The sequence below is a fragment of the Haemorhous mexicanus genome, chromosome 14 (genome assembly GCF_027477595.1).
Source record: "Haemorhous mexicanus isolate bHaeMex1 chromosome 14, bHaeMex1.pri, whole genome shotgun sequence".
In the NCBI taxonomy this organism is placed as follows: domain Eukaryota; kingdom Metazoa; phylum Chordata; class Aves; order Passeriformes; family Fringillidae; genus Haemorhous; species Haemorhous mexicanus.
Genome location: NC_082354.1, coordinates 9,797,138 through 9,814,025, shown reverse-complemented (window position 1 = coordinate 9,814,025; position 16,888 = coordinate 9,797,138). Strand labels below are relative to the sequence as shown.

Here is a 16,888-nt window from a genome sequence, read left to right as displayed (position 1 = left end):
AAGAAGTGTTGCAAAGCCTTGTTCACAAACCTGCTATTAAACATGTGAAGTTGCTAAAACATCACCGTGTATAATGGATAAATGGAGCTGAGTGAAGGTGGTAGTAAAATAGAAGATTGGGAATCAAATAATACTGCAAGACTGGATGAAAGCCATTCTCATAACATATCTAAAAAAGAGCACATTTGAAATCTGTTTGTAGTTTATTCATGACAGTTTTCATTTACCATAGGATTCTTTTGAGACCAGTGATAATGTAAAGCACTTGCAACAGAAATCTATGAGTTTGTGCAGATTTATTTATATTTTATGTGAATTTACATAGGGCCATATTTATACAGTTATGTCATTTAGAGTACATATTATATTAAATATAATAAATACATATTGCAGTCACCTTTTTGCTTAAAAACTTGAAAAACACATTTATAGTTTGTGAGATTCGAGGAGTGACGCTGCAAGCTGTTGTCAGCCTGCCCTGCCAAAGAGCCCCAGCAGAGACCTGAAAAATTCTGTGAAAAGATTAAACTCTGCCATGGGCGTGCTGGTGCTGATCACACCTTGCAGTCAGGCTGCACTGTGAGTGCTGTGCCTGGCCAGGGGCACGAGAGACTCCTCTAAGTAACAGACTTGTGAAGTCAGTGAAGAGCCACCGCATCCTCTTTAAATAAGTCAGAGCTTAAAACGTCTTCTGAAAAATGAACACAGATTGCCCTGTCCTTGAAAAGGCAAGAGTTTCCCACCCTGGAAAGAGGCACAGACTACAAGGATATCAACAATATTATGCACCCTGTGGGTGTATTTTTCAGTTGAGACAGTGGAGTGGCAGTCCCTTTGAAGTCACTTTCTGAAAAAGTATGTTTCTAAAAAATCCGTGATAATGAGAGCAGAAAAATCAAGTTTATTCCTATTAAATTCGTACAGGGGGCTAAATGCTACTGGAAAAAGCACTAAATCCACAGACTAACGAAGCTTGTTAGATGTCGGAAGTTGTAGCGGAGGTTTCAGAGGGGACTGGCCCCACCGGCCCTGGTTTTGCCTCCCGCTGCGGCCAGAGCCCTTCTCGTGCCGGGTCCCCACGGGGACCTCCGCGGTCACCGCTGCCTCCGGCGCTCCCACGGCTCAGCCGCGGGGCTCGCCCACCGCGTCCCGCCGGGCAGGGGCTGCCAGCATCCGCGGGGCTCCGGGGGCATCCGCGGGGCTCCGGGCAGGGACCGTGGGCATCCGCGGGGCTCCGGGCAGGGACTGTGGGCATCCGCGGGGCTCCGGGCAGGGACCGCGGGCATCCGCGGGGCTCCGGGGGCATCCGCGGGGCTCCGGCGGGGACCGCGGGCATCCGCGGGGCACAGGGCCGGGCTGGCCGGGGCGATGCGCGGCCGGGCGCGGGAGCCGCCCGCTGCCGCTGCCGCTGCCGCTGCCGCTGCCGCTGCCGCTGCCGGGGGTGTCGCAGGCGGCGGCGGCGAGCCCCGGCCGCCCATCACGTGCTCGGTGTGTTGCATTGTGCTGGCGGCGGAGGGAGGGCTGGCCGTGTCAGTGATCAATGTCATGACTTCTTCCGCGGGCTGGAGCCGTAGCAGAGCGCAGCTGAAGGAAGCTGATTGCTGCGGTGCGAACTGGCTGGGAACAATACACACACCCGCACGGGCGGACACACAGCCGCACGGGCGGACACACGCCCGCACACACCGGCGCACACTCGGGCGGACACGGCGCGCACACACGCACCGCGGGGCACACGCGTCCGCACACACACACACACACACTCAGATCCCAGCACACACACACACACACATCTCAGCACACACACACTCGCATCCCAGCGCACACAAGCGCGCACACACGCTCGGACGGACGGACGGACGCACAGCCGCACACACACCCGCACAGAACAAGTACACACGCACTGGCAGCCCGCACCCTGGCTCCCGCTCCGCCGCTCCGCGCCCGGGGGGAAGATGAGCTCGGGGGACGTGGTTTGCACTGGCTGGCTCATCAAATCACCCCCCGAAAAGAAACTCAAGAGATACGTAAGTGCAGAGGCTTTGCTGATATTTTTTTTCTCGCTAAAGGGATTTCGGCATGTGCTTGCTGTCTGACTCTTCCTTTGAAATCTCTCGCCCGTTTCGGCTTCGCCTTGGACCAAAACAAAAAGAATTCCAAGTCCATGCGCTTATGGAGTATTTTAGTTTCCACCGACATTCTTGTGCCCTCTGGAATTAACCTTTCCCGGCTCGTAAGATTACCGTACTTCAGCTGTTATGCAACATATTTTAGGTTAAAAACCACATTTCGGTTTCAGTTAACGCAGCCGTGACTAACAGAATTGTTGTAATAGAATTGCAGATGTCACTTTTCCAGGGACAGACAAGAACATCCTAAAAGGAAAGGGGGAAAAACAAATCCAAACCCAAACAGCCAAAATTCTAGTAATTTAAATTCTGAGGATTGGTTTTGTTAAGATGCTCTGTAATTTCTATGACACTTGCTAAAGGCAACATATGCAATAGTTTTATTTTTTTTTATTTACTAATGCCAGATGCAGTTGTTAGCAGAAAGCTTCAGAAAGCTTTTTGGTCTGTGATAAAGAGGTGCTGGAAGATGCTGCGCTGTAAAGTTCCTGATAGCTGAAAGGTGAAGGGGGCTGGGGAGAAGAAGCGAGCCCTGCATGGAGATCTGCAACTGCACTATGGGCCCCTTGTTTCATTCTGTATCTGCTTGCCTGTTTGTCTGGGGAAAAAAAAAAAAAAAAAAAAAAAGGATGTGTGTTGCAAACATAGGAAACTGTCTCATTGCAGGGTGCGAGGAAAGCACTCCGGGTAGGAATAAATGACCCTTAAATTTTTGCTTGGGACAGCATTAACAATATAAGCCCCTCATGGGCCATTTTGCATACTCATTTGTGGTGGTTCTTCATCAGGCATGTTGTTGTGTTCTGCTGTGACACTTTTGGAATCGGTAATACCCGTTTGAGTCATGCCCTTCTAACCTGACTTCCCCCGGAGCTCTGCACCGTACTCGAAGGATGCACTGGCCGTGGCTCCGGCGCTCCAGCCGTGGGCACAGCTTACATCATTTGTCGTGTTCACTTCTGTTTATCAGCGTTTTCTCTGGAGTGCTGATGTTAGCTTTTCCCGGTAATGCGAGGCATAACTGTCTTGTGGAGGAATATGGTGGATATCATTTGGTAGAGTGTTTTTTCTTTGGCTAAAAGTGAACTGAAAGGATAATTTACTGATGTTAGAATTATTTTTAACTTACACTTAGCCAGAGTTTCTTCCTGTAGACCACAGTATTGCATTGAAGTGGCTGAATATTTGCTTTGTTCAGTTAGCATTTTCCAATTCTAAAATAACCACTATGATGTGTCTCATGGGAGCTGCAAATAAATTATGGGCATCTCATTTTTGCTGTATTTTGTAACGAGTGCACTAATAGCACTGTATGGCAGGCACAGTGTAAGAGCCACTGATTCACCCAGCTGGTATCATTAGTAACTCTGTCAGTGAAGCTATTTTTGATGACTCAATATTCATAAAAGGGCAAAGTAGAGAAAACAGAATGTGATAAAGCTGGGATTTGAAAGCCCCCATTATACAGTGAAGATAATAGTCACAACAGGGGCTCTGATCAGCTCACAAGGCTACTTGCAGTCTGCTCTGCTCAGATTTTACACTACAAAACCAGGGGAAATTTGGTCTATGTTATTCTCCAAACACCATTGGATTAGCCAGATCTCTGCAGATTAAGCTTTGTTTTCTGGTTAGGAGGATAAGGTAGTCCTTTGTCCATAATAAAGCAGAAAGAAATCTTGTGCAAGTACAGCAAAGCTCAATGTTCTTTCTCACATGACTGGTTACACGGTGGATGCTCCAAACCAAATGGAAATTGTCTCTCACCTGCTGTAAACTACTTCTTCCCTATTTTTCGTTGTTTCACCAGCATGGCAGTTCGTGCATCTTGCACCGGGGTAGCACATCGCACTGAGCCACGGTGACTGCTTAAAAACAACAGAGCTTTAAAACAATGCCCGTTTAAACTGACTTCAGTAGGTGTCAAGTGTCAACCGCTTACAGGAGAATGGTGTTGGCTCTGGTTCTGAACTGACAACATACATAAATCCCCGAGTTCTGCACCACCCTTTGTGCTCAGCTGCAAAAGCCCACGGTCTGAGCCGACGCTTCCAGGGAGCTTCAAGTGCCAGCCTGGCCTGCTGCTCGCGGCACCTCCCGCACGCTGCCCAGCCTCGTTTGCTCTCATGGGCTTGGCTCCCAGTTTACATTTTCCTGAGCTCAGCATCCGGCCTTTGTAATGTCTCATCTGAGGGTCCAGTGTTTTACACACAGATAAATTCTTAATCCTTCATCTATTGCATTTATTACATCTATCAGTAAGAAAATCCATTTAATTTCAGTGGAATATGTGGTTAAAGATCAGAAAAAGCAATGAACTCAGGTTGTGAGATTGGGAACTGCAATAGCCCTTCTGAAGCCACTGGGAATATTTGCAGTGTTTATAAAATTAAACAAATTATTCTTTCCAAGACTGAAGCCTAAAGACCGAAGGATACCTTCATTTATATTTGTTGTCTGGTGAAAGCAGTTAGGTTTTCTTCGCATAAATAAGTCAGAATTTGCCTCTGGGTAAGCAGAACGTTATTTTCAAAACTTTGAAAGTGAAAAGCAGGTGTTAAGAGTCTATATTTTTCCTGCAATGTCTTACAAAGCCGATGCTCTTAGTAACACTATTCTTAGAAGTGTCTTATCATTCCCTAACAAAGGCTGCTCTCTTGCATGTGCAGGAAACGAACATGAGATTAATTACCCTAGTGTAAGTTTCTGTAAAAACAGAGAGCTTAATGCTAAACACAAAGAATTCGTTCCAAAGCACAGGGAGCTTTGCTACATCAGGCAAATACTCTAATAGTGATTTAATGGCATGGGCAATGCTTTTCTCTCAATCTGATACTTGAACCATGAAACCACCACCTCAGCCTATCTATAGAGGCTGTTGTGCAAGGAGTCTCCCAGGAGAGTATTTGGTGTGTGTTGCAGTCCTTTGTCCTCTGAGTGTGACCCGAAAGCTGTGCTGCTTTCATTTCCCCACTTGGTTCCAGCTTTTCTCACCCACCAGGTCTGCGTGGGCCTGAGGGGTGCCAGGGAACAGCCAGAGCTGGGGGAAGCTGGGTATGGGGCAGGAGACAGAGGGGAAGAAGCTGCTAACAAAAACTAAGAAGTGGTGGTGATGGAGGTAAAGTCCATCCTGCTCTAGACCAAAAATGTTAAGTATCAGTCATAGTTTGACATTCAGCCCCACAGGAGGAAAAGCCACTGAAGATTTTTGCTGTTGATGTTAGTGGATCAGTGAATACCAGCCTCGGCAGGAAATTAGGTGTATGGGGGAATCTGCTTCAAATTTGACGGGTTTTACAGTTCCTTACATTAGTCCTGAGTACATCCATCCCAATTCTGTATTGTCAGCATTGAATGTCTGGCTCCTTGATAGTTTTCATGTGGAAATTTATCTGATCACTGACTGTTATTATTTGTTGTTTATTTGGGGGACGTGGAAGGAAGGAATGGTTTCACGGCCTTGGAAACAAAGGACTTAACACAGCCAGTGCAAAAAGTCACAATGAAAGGAAAAACAACATAGAAGAAGGCCCAGAGAATGTCTAATGAAATAAGAGACCCGTGCTATTGAGAAGACACATTGCTCATGTGCTGACAAAGAGATGGGAATTTTAACACACAGCTAATTGCAACCTCTCCTCGAATCGCTGTCCCATTGTTTGTCACACAGTGTGGAACGGCAGCAGTAGCTCCTCTGAATGCCCTGCCAGTGTTTACTTGCTGTTAGTGTTGTGTGGTTTGCAGGAGTAAAGGGCCATATCCAGATGTTTGCTTGTTGTGAGTCACTGCAGCTCCCTTTAAGTTAACGCTGTGCAGCTGTGCCCCAGCTGAAGAGCTATTTTTAATCTTCAGTACTATACACATTGATGAGGGAAGACCACTTGCTTAAAAAAGGGCAAGTTTCCCACTTTACTTGAGTGATTGATTTCTTCAAACATTGTTAAAAATCAAAATTCCTTGTCAGCATCTCTAGAGCAAGAGTCCCAAATGGACCCCATATTAGAAAACGTAGCCTTGCACTTCCTACCACCCTTCTTCTTGGAGAGTCTGGTCTAAGACAAACAGAGGTGTAAATTAATGTACTCTATGGCAAAAGCTGGTGGGGCAGAGTTCTTTGCTGCAGTGTCTGTGTGTGGGGCAGTAAGTGCTGCCAGAAGGACAGAGCAGAGCCCAGCCCAGCATCTCTGACCGTTGGGGGATCTGCCAGGGCCCAACCGCAGCACACCAAGGCTGGGGCTTTAGAAGATAAGAGAATCTAGGCAACTTCTCCATTTTTAGCTGAAGTTCTGGTATTTATCAGGAGAACGAACAGGAAGTTGCTAAGAAGAAAAAGTAAAGTAGAATTATGGACAAGTTTGCTCAAGTAATTGGAACAGGAGTCGCAGAGCACAGCAAAGGGCGGATGGGATGGAGAGCATCTGCTCCCTGATCCTGCACTGGGCTGCTGTCACCAGAGGACACTGCCACCCTCCCCTGAAAGAAGTCCCCAAGTGCTTTGTGAGATCAAGTACTTCTGCTGCTTTGGGGTTTGGGGGAAGTTTCTGAAAAATATTCTCAAGAAGAAACCCAAATTTAATTTTTATCCTTAAGTCTATTAATTTCCAGGTGCTCCTTACAGAGCCTCACCTCTTGAGTCCTGTCCCTTTTGAACAGAGAATTCTGACCACCTTTCATACTTTCCTGAATAAATATCCCGAGCTCCCTGAGCTTCTTTACCCAGTTTGAGCAGGTTTTGTAGCTGTGGTTCACAGGCTGGGTGGAAGTGGGAGTCACGTGGGTGCAGAAAGTTGTCAGAGCCTTTCAGCTCATTCCAGTTGTAAGTTTTGTGCCTATGGTTTTTTCCTGTTGTTGCTTCACTTTAAAATCCAGTGAATATTCTATCTGTCTGGTTTGTGTATTAAAAAAGAAATTATTTTGAGAATATGAAGGCTTTCAAACAGAAGCTCCTGTGTGTCAGTCTACATGTTCCCTTCTCTGTGAAATCCTGTACAAATTGATCTCACTGGTAAAACAACAGCAGAATATTTATGTTAGGGAGGAGTTTCCATCACTGGAATTAAACATTTGTAATTAGCTATGTGCAAATCAGACCTTGTTTTGGTAGGTTAAATGTGGTGTTTGTTTTAGACCGTTTTCTTCCCTTTTAACAATGTTTTGATAGTTTAAATCCAATGAGATAGGTTGACTTCTAAGAAAGAAATAATTTCTAAAAAACACTGCTGTTCTTGGCAACCTGTGTATCAGAATAATTTCCCTTGAACTATTTATTTGGGTGGAGCCATAATAGTCCCGAAGCCCCAGTTTAATCTTTCACTGCATGTTTTCAGTGCACAGAAATGTCCAGCTATTGGTTTCTATTCAAAACAGAAACCCACAAGTTATCAGGTCTTTGCATTCAAAAATAGAGCCTTAAAAAAACATGCTTGTTTGAAATAGAGAAGGAAATGTTCACTTGAGTGGTGATTAAATGAGTGATGCATTCAAACATGGCTCAGAGGAAAATGCATTACCAGTCCTACTTTGGTGAAGTCTTTGTTGCAGCATGTCATCTATGCAAATATGGATAAACACATTACTTCTACCATGATGCATTAAAATGCTATGAATATTTGTTATGAAAATTTGTTAGGATTTTAGGGAAAGGGACAATGTTACTTGTTGGAAAAACAGTAATTTTATTTGCTTTTTTCTTCTTTTCATTTGATTTGGAAATAAATTAGCAATGTGATAAGACAAGGAAAAAATGCTGGTCTTGAAATAAAATTTACATGTCAAAACATTACATGCAGCCAGATAAAATACATTTTCTTCTCTCTCATTTAATTGTTAAATAGAATGCAACACTTTAACTTTTTTTTTCTTTTGTTTTACAATAATGTCCTTGACTCGCTTCAGTTTGTGTTGCATCAGGAAAATAAACAAACAAACACGTAGCCATGCAAAACTTAGTTCTAGAATCTGCTGCAGCTTGGTATTTGTTCAAAACAGACCAAAACTGATGCCTAGACTTTGTGCCAGAAAAATACTCCCTTTCTGAGGCTAATTCATTCATGGCTTTGTAATTGTTAGAATGAGACAACTGTTCTTAGAGATTTTGTTATTCCCTTCCCTCCCGATGCCAAAAACCCCACCTGACCCCTGCAGTCAAAACTGCATTGTAGCTTTCCACAAAAGCCCCAAGCAGCACATTTCAGTTATCCAGGATCCATTTTCATAGAGCATTTCACAGAAAGGCAGTAAAATGTTGTTATTAGTATGAATTTGAAGTTACTTAAATGAGAGTGTTAATTTAAACCGAGCTTAGATTGTCATGTGAAAGTTTTTGGCTCATTTTTGACAATGCTTTTTTTAAAAGACAATTCTTTCTGTGAGGCCTGTTAGTGATAAATATTCATCCTGTGACTCCCAAGTCTTGAGACCGTGGGTTATGTATTCATATTTCTGTTGGACAGAATAATGGCCATGAGGGGACCCTTTCTAGCTTTGCAACTGTTGTAATGTCAGCAGAGCACATAGTTTGTGAACAGTCTGTTTTTACATACCAGACTTGCAAACTGTTTGTAGAAGTTCAAGGATTTTACAGTTGTGGAACCATTTTTGCAAGCTGACACGAACTGGTTGTGCCAAGGAGAAGCCAATAGTTCAGAACAAGCTTGAGCTGTGTTTTGTTTGCAGACTTTACAAACAGAGCAGTAAAGCCATGAGCTTTACCAGAGTTCTTCCTGGGTTTGGGAGCACTGGGGAAGCGGCTTTGGGTGCTTCCCAAAGGCACCCAAAAGAAAAGTAAAGCAAAGTACCCAAGTAGCAAAGTAAAGCTGCACTTCCAGGGGCTGTTGCTAGTTCAACAGAAAAGCTCCCAGCACTCAGGGGTGACTGAGCTGATCAGATCACTGAGGGAGGAGAGGAAACATCCCAAGAGATGCCAGCTGAGTTTACAGTAGCAGTGAAGAAACAGTTTCAGGAGAAGTGATAATGCTCCCTCGCCAAGTGTTCACTGCTGTTCCAGCTACATCATCTGGATTGTTTACTAATATTTACAGTGGAAGCTCTGCAAGCTTAAGAAGTTTTATTTTTAATAAGTTCAACATTTTGAACCCATCGTAAGAAAATAATTCCATTCTGACTGAGGACTTAGGTTTAAAAATAAGAAGCACTCAAGTAGCTCAGGGAATTGGGGTTTTTTTGAGATTTTCAAGTGCTTTGCTCCCACTATAAAAAGGTTTGCAGCATTTTTTCACTGCGTCCTCCCCTGACTCCAGGGCTGCTTTTACAGGTCTTCACTGATTACCTTTCCCAGTAAAACAGTGAGATTTGGACTGTCAGCTGAAAATGGGACTGGTACTCCCACTATTCCTGTTACTGTTACACTTTATACTTTTTCAAATATTCCTTTTTGACAGATGACTGAGTGTCACACCAGCCTTGAGCTATGGATTATAAAATAAGGGTGAACTGTTCCTGGAAAGTGATGGAAAACCACCAGCTAAACCCCATCATTATTTCAGAATCCTCCCCAAACTCCTGCTTTCATCTGCTCTGAGCCCAATAAATAGCCAAGCTGGAACACCATTAAGACAAACAGACAGAAAGGCTAGGGGACAATCAGATTGGCATAGGAAGAACAGGCTTTGTGGTGGTGACACTGCTTTGCTTCCCCTGTGCATCCCTTTCCTTTGGGTTTGCAGACTGGAAGCTTAATAACTCTGGTATTTAATATATAAAAAAAAGAAAAGGCATTTATTGAAGTGTTACTAGACTGCAATACTTTAACAGTTTTAATATGTTCATATGTTCTTTTTTTTTGCTTTGCTTTTTTTTCAAATTCACAACTGAAAGTACTGTTGCTATGTTACTGTAATGGTGTGTAGGCTGCTAAATAAATAGAGGGAGTTTAGTCCATGCCAGAAATAGAAAGCCAGGTCAAAGGTGACATTTGGGACATGCTGAAAAAAAAAAAAAAGAGAATATATAATTATTTATTTCCTTCCTATTATTCTCTTCAGTCTCATTAACCCTAGACTACTTAGAAGGAAATTGCAACAGAATTTCTGATCATGTCAGAGTATAAAAAAATGACACCTTGGGAGTTGTAAGTCTTTTGGCTTTGTTCTTTGCAAGATCAAATTTGCCCAGTAAAACAGTGGCACCTCTCACTGCTGTGAATTGGGCAGGTACTTGGAGGTCTCAAAGGACCCAGGGACTGCTGAAAATTCACTCTGCAAAGGTACACACAGAAGGGAAAACCTGTCAGAGAGAGCAAGCTTTGAGGGAAAAAAACCCCAGGAAATGTGAGTCCATTGTCCTTTCTGGGGTAGTCTGGCAGGTTCCCAAAGCCCAGATACACAAAATGTGCTCGGGCTCTGTGAGCAGCCCAGGTGCCTGCACCTCTTTGTGAGCCTGGCTGCTTGTGAACCTGCACAAGAGCAGGGTCATGTCATCCTGCTCTGCTTTCTCCGTGTGCCCCTGCTGTCCCTGGGCACCAGGAGCTCTGCTCCAGCCCCAGGGAATCAGCCCAGGTGAATGGGGCACTGCAGCCACTGCCTGAAAAGCAGACCCAGCCCTCCCTCCAGCCACATGGGCTGGGCCAGAAGCACCCTTAGCCCAGGAACCAGCCCAGCAGCCTCCTTAATTGCAGAGGGAGGCTTCTGAGTTTATTTGCAAGCCGTTAGGCAGCTGCTGGAAGCTCAGGGCTGTGTTCCTTGAGCACCAAACCCTTGGCCCTGCTGCTCTGGGAGCATCAGGAGCTCTGAGCCCGCAGCAGAGCAGCTGGAAGCTGCCAGACCTTCCCCTGGCAGGAGGTGGGACATGGAGCAGCACTGAGCCATCAGTTAATTTAGCAGATTTGTAATTAATCTGGAAGATCTTCTCTTTAAATATATATGTTTACTTATAAGCAAATTATCCACAATATGAAGCCTCTAATTTCTTTGTGTGTTAGGGAAGAAGCCCACAGCAACAGCCTTAACCAGCTCAGTGCATGCAGTCCTACTGGAGATTTTGTGGTGTTATTTTTGTAGTGTTACTTTTCTCCAAACAAACAAGTTCCCCCTATGGAAGAGACCTTTGGATTCGAAGCATTCCAGAAAATCCCACATTTAGCATAAAATTTATAGAAAAGGATTAAATTAGAGATACAACGAGAGCCAAAGATGCAACAAGTCTTGATCCTAAATTGCACAAGGCTTAAAATTTTCTTTGTTAATGCTCCTTGAATGAAGGGATGGATCTTGAAGGACTGGGAGCATTTCCTCATATGATGGACGTGAATAGCTGGTTTAATAAGATACTTTCCTATTTTCAGCCCCATGCCAACCCCTTGTGCCTTAGACCTTGGGGTGTGTCTGACTTTCTGTGTCAGAAAACAAGAGTTTAGGATCCATCAGGGTTGTTTATTTACCTTCATCACAAGTTTGCTGCTGCAATTGGTTGTTTTCTATCACAACCAGTATTCAGCCTCACTCTGAGAGGGTGTTAGAAGCTTTCTTGTCCCCTGTGGAGTTCAAATCCTCATTTGGACTCTGTCAAATCCTTTACCCTTGCCAGAGACTGCATTTATCTCAAACCCTAAAGTGCAATTACTATGATTTATCTCTCTTTGGAGTGAATAAGATTTTAGCAGGCATTTTCTCCACAGAAGTCTGCAGCTGGGAGAAGAGCAACCTACAGCCTGTCCTTTCCAGGGCTGTGTTGCATATGCTCAGTAAACTGCCCAGTTTTAACCAGCAACAGCAGCATTGCTAGGTGGAATGAAGGATGAATTATGCCCTCTGCAGTTCTGTTATATTGTCCTCCTGAGGACCTATTTGCCTTTCATGATATTTCCAGGTCCTTGAAATTATTTTCTAAAACTTGTAAGAAAAGTTGTTTTGCTGGTTGGTAGATTGCAGCAGTTCCCCACTGGATCAGTCCAGATGGGCTGCAGGGATGTTTGCCTGTGCTCTTTGCTGGGGCAAACAGCTTGATTGTTAAACTGGATGAAATTGTGCCAAGGCAGAAGCTGGCAGACATGGGCAGCTTTCAGATAAGCTGTGGTTAGCTGGATGAAGATTAAGCATATTTGCATTGCTGCTCTCAGTCAGTACAAACTCCCCTCCCTGTGGCACTTACCTTGTGGTGGGCTCAGAGATGCTTCAGTGGAAGTTGCCATTAGAGAACAGGCAGCACAAGTTTGGGAGGTGAAGAGTCAAGGGGAGCTTGTGTGGAGCTGTGGCTGTGCAGTCCTTCCCAGAACACAGTGATGGAGAGGGGTAGTCCTGGAGATGGTCCCCAGTGACAGGTCTAAGGAATGATGAGACTGTAGCTTAGCAGCCTCAGCTCTGTGAGGACATCAGCAGTGCTGGCTCCAATTCTGACATGCTCGGAACTGACTGTGCACCCACAGACAGGTTTCTGTTTGACTTGTTTCTGGGGTTCACTGGATTTGGAAGTGGAGCTGGGATCTCTGTATGAGCATATTGTTAGAGGTTTTAGCAGGTATGTTATGTGTCATCTATGCATATGAATAAAAGATAAGGAGCAGAGGAAGGCACTCAGATGTAAGACCTTATAGCATTAATGGACACAAAGCCTAAGGTCAGTTTGTTGTAGGGCAGCTGGTCACATCTGACTTCCAGCTCAGGTTGCTGCAGTCAGAGTACTTGTTTGGAGTGCAAACATGGTTGTGCAGAGCCACTCCAGGTTTAGCTCATGGTGCACAATCTTCGTGGCTCCTTGCTGGGATAACAAGAAAAGGCACATGAGCCTGCACAGCAACAGCAGCAAGGAAATGTGGTGTCGTAGCATAACTGAGTCTGCACCACCCAGCATGAAACTTTTTCCTTCCAGAGTCAAGTGCACCCATAAGGAACAGAAAGGCCAAGTAAATACTGGCTTTAGTAAGCTGCTGGAATCAGGCAGGTGCAGAGTCAGACTGGAGAGTTGGATGTGAAGCTTTCATTTGCCTTTATGAGTTTGCATAAGTCTGCTTGGAATACCTCTTTGTCCTCTCTGAAAAGGTTTCATGTGCAAAGTACTTAGACTCATCAGAAAAAAGCCCTTGAAATAGAAATGGTAGTTCATGTTCTTTAGCAAAATAGGAGCTTAGAGAGAAAACAGAAGCTAGAAAATGTAGTCTCAAATTCTAACCCATTATGACTATATTTATGGGGAACATTTAAATGATTGGAACTGTTTTCCTACATATTCTTTACTAGAAACAGCAGTACTTTGTGACTGGTGATGTCTCATCACCTTTAAACACTGAACTTGAATGTCAAGGTTTTTCTCTTTAGCTTTTCTATGAACTGGCTGAATGCAGATCCAGCACAGAGCCATGGTCCTCAGCAGCAAGGGAGTGGGAAGAGAAAAGCAGGTAGGAGGATTTTGCATCCCAGTGGAAACCCCCAGATCTGCCATTATTATCAGAGCTCCTGGTAGCTGCAGTGACACTGGGAGAGATGGTATGTGCTATGGGAACTGCAGCATTTACCAGCCTGTGATTGGAAACTGGAGGCAATGAATGGATATGAATATGTTCAAATGCACAGTTTCAGTTCATTTTGTGTAACATCTCTCTCACACAATTTTCCACAAAAAGATATTTCAGCCAGATAGAGTTATGGTGAGAAATAAAAGCAGAGTTGCAGTGAAATTGGTAACTTCTTAAAAAGAGTGAACTCACTGAAAAATCTCACTTTCTATTTGAGAGATTAAATCTATGCATGGTGCAGCCATTTTTGCTTTGCCTGGCATAAGATTTGCATGACTCGTGGCCAACAGCAGACCATGCTACCATCCCCAGCTGGGACCTGGAAACACAGAATGCTGATGCAGATGCTGACTGCTGGCTGGGGGATTCCTGCCCCATCTCTGAACCGATGACCTGTTGGATGGGGCAACACACAGAGTGCAGGCAAGTGCCTGTAATGCTTCTCCCCAGGTGAGGGGATTGATCTGAGGGTGAGAGACAATGCAAGGCTGCCAAACACCTCCTGTCCTTGCAGCCAGTCCAGCTGATGAGGATGGATGATGTAATGGATCAAGCAGGAGAAGGAGGGTGTAAGATTTGAAAGGCTGCACATAGGGAGGAGGAGTTGCAGTCCTAATTTGAGTGCAGGCAGCTCAGCAGATGGCCCAGCAGACGAGTTGCTATGCACCAGAGCGTGTGTGAGAACACAGAATCACAGAGTGCCTTGGGTTGGAAGGGACCTTAAAGATCATTCCAGCCCCCTGCCAGGATGCCACCCACTAGATCAGGTTGCTACCATCCAACCTGGGCCTTGAACACTTCCAGAGAAGAGGCAGCCACAGCTCTCTGAGCTCTCTGTTCCAGTGCTTCACCACCCTCTGAGTAAAGAACTTCTTCCCAACGCCTGATGATAACATGAGGGTGGTGGTGAGGCAGCAGCAGGCACAGAGCCCTGCCCTGTGTCTGCTACAGGTACCATCAGATGTCACATTCCTTACCCCAGCTGTGCCCTGCATCCCCATCAGGGTGCTTTCCTGGCTTGCTGAGCTTCCCACAGCAGTAGTTCATTTTGCTGTTCTGCATTACAGCCATTTCCTCCACCAGGCTTTGTCTTCTCTCTCCAAATGGAGCCCACCTCCAGCAGTGGAGGTCCTTGCCAGTCACAGTGACACCAAAGTCACATTACTGACTGCTCCTGCCTGAGGCAGCAGCTCTCTGGCTGAGCTGGCATGTCTGGGGGAGGAAAACCTCGTGCTTTGGGCCACAGAACAGCCTTGCTGACATGTTTTGGGGCTATTTCCTACAATTCCTGTTCTGTCAGCAGTGAAGTCTAGTGGCCAGAGATATTTTGATATTTCATGTGCATCCTATGTGGCTTACACCTTCCCTAACAACTTCAGCTCTTTGGGAGTTTTAGGAAAAATCTTCAGAAAATCTTGAAAAATCTCTAAATCCCTTTGTTTAAGAACTGGACAATTTGCAGATTTGCAGCTGACTTTCTCCAGAGGATCTGTTTTGCTGCTTGCTGTTTGTGAGTCCTTAGGGCTCTGTTTGCAAATCACCTAAGCACTTATGGCTAGATCCAGGAAAAAGCATCTTTACCCTTAATAGCTTAGAATGGCCATTGACACCTCACAGTCACATTGTGATGCCACTCAGCACACCAGCCTTGGAAACTTTTTTTCCAGGCTGTCAATTCAGAGCAATATATTCCTATGGGAAATTCCAGTAATCCATGTTTAGTGATACAGCAAAAATCTGCTTCAGTAACCAGTTTATGTGTAACACTGGTGAAATGATTGTCCCTGGCTTGTTCCAAGAAGCTCCATTTCCAATGAAATCTGCAGGAAACCCACAGAGATGTATGGTGATGCATGAATTCAATCACTATAATTAGGCTGATAAGCATCTCAGATATTCTTGGGGCGAACATCTTTTTCCTTTAACTGTTTCTGGAGCAATATAAACTAAACTGGGAACAACGTTCTTTTTATCCATATCAGAGTGTTCCCATGGCTTACTCATGCCAGCAGCTACATGGCAGCTCAGCTATGCCAGTAAAAATGCAGACAGCCCTTTGATTCAAGCAGCAGCCACACAAGCAGAGGTAATCCCTGCTTTCCCACACACTGCCCTGTCAGATTCCTTTTGCTATCTCCAAGTCTTAAGAGCATAGTTCAGGTTTTGTGTCTCCTTTGCCCTTGCTGTATTTACTCAAATTGCAAACAAAATTAATCCCTCCTATTTTTACTATGGTCCCCTGGAGTCTGCCCTAAGACTGCTCAATTTACTAAGCTCATCCAAGGGTACTGTTTGCCCATCATTGGGACAGTAATTTTGGGAGTCCCCAGTGAAAATTCTTTGGACCAGGTCATGGACTAGGTTGCATGGCTGAGGATATTTCACTACTGGACCTGTAGAGAGTGTTTAGCAAGGAGAATGTTTTGATTTTCCACAATTAAATTCAGTGTATATAGAAGCAAACCAACACCAAAAACCCGGGTCTCTATTCACTGCTTGTACAATCAAACTCTCTGAAGTATCTCTCAGGATAAGGACTCTGAGATAAAGTGGAAAGTTTTAAACTCGTAAAGGGAAAACTTAAATGTCATGATCATCTCTCTTATTGTAAAGAAGCAGAAGGATGTTTAAAACTTTGCTATGCTGGCTCATTTTTTTTCAACAAAAATTTTTGGGGGGCATTGTACATGCTTACAATAAAACAGTTAAATAAGAAAAAGTGAAATCCACCATAAGTTTTGCATAACATTTTTGTTGATAACATGCATGTGCAATAGAGCAATCAGAATGCAATAATCAAACTGTATCTTTCATGCTTGAACATCAGTGGCTGTCTGGAAAACTGTGTGTTTGTTATATTCTCTCAGATCCAGTCCAGAGCTGTCTCTCTTGTCCAGGGGCTGTGTTCAAATAGGAATGGTGGAAGCAGGCCTGGCATGTTTCTGCTGAAGACCTTGGAGCAGCCTCCAGAGCAGCAAAGGGAAATGCTCAAGTGCTGGAAAAAATCACAGCCTTTTGTAGAAAGATCTTGTAGGCACAAACTGCTGGTGGCAAGGGCTCTGCCAGTGCAGATACCCTTTCTGCCTGCAGCAACTTACCTGAAACCTTTGTCTCACACCTCCAGTTGTCACTGTGCTGGTGCAGAGTGTTGCCTCTCCTGTTCCCAGTAACAAGTCTGAGGCTCTGGAACAGGCTACAGGCACTCTGGTTAGTCAGCAAATACCAGAGCCCCAGGGCAGGGACTCCACCTCAGGGGACAGGGAAACGGGACACATCCAATGGCTGTTGGTAA

The 16,888-nt window shown here is 44.8% G+C and overlaps 1 protein-coding gene across 3 annotated transcripts in view; it reads left to right on the top strand.

The window, feature by feature from the left end:
* The first annotated feature begins 1,816 nt into the window (after positions 1–1,816).
* GAB3 (GRB2 associated binding protein 3) overlaps positions 1,817–16,888 on the top strand; it is a 65,454-nt gene continuing 50,382 nt past the window's right edge. For all 3 annotated transcript variants that reach the window (XR_009488253.1, XM_059859150.1, XM_059859148.1), the window contains exon 1: positions 1,817–2,027. Coding sequence is in view for 2 of the 3 variants with exons in the window: in XM_059859150.1 (XP_059715133.1) it covers positions 1,956–2,027 (72 nt within the window). In the remaining variant the exon portion in view is untranslated. The remainder of the gene's footprint in view (positions 2,028–16,888) is intronic.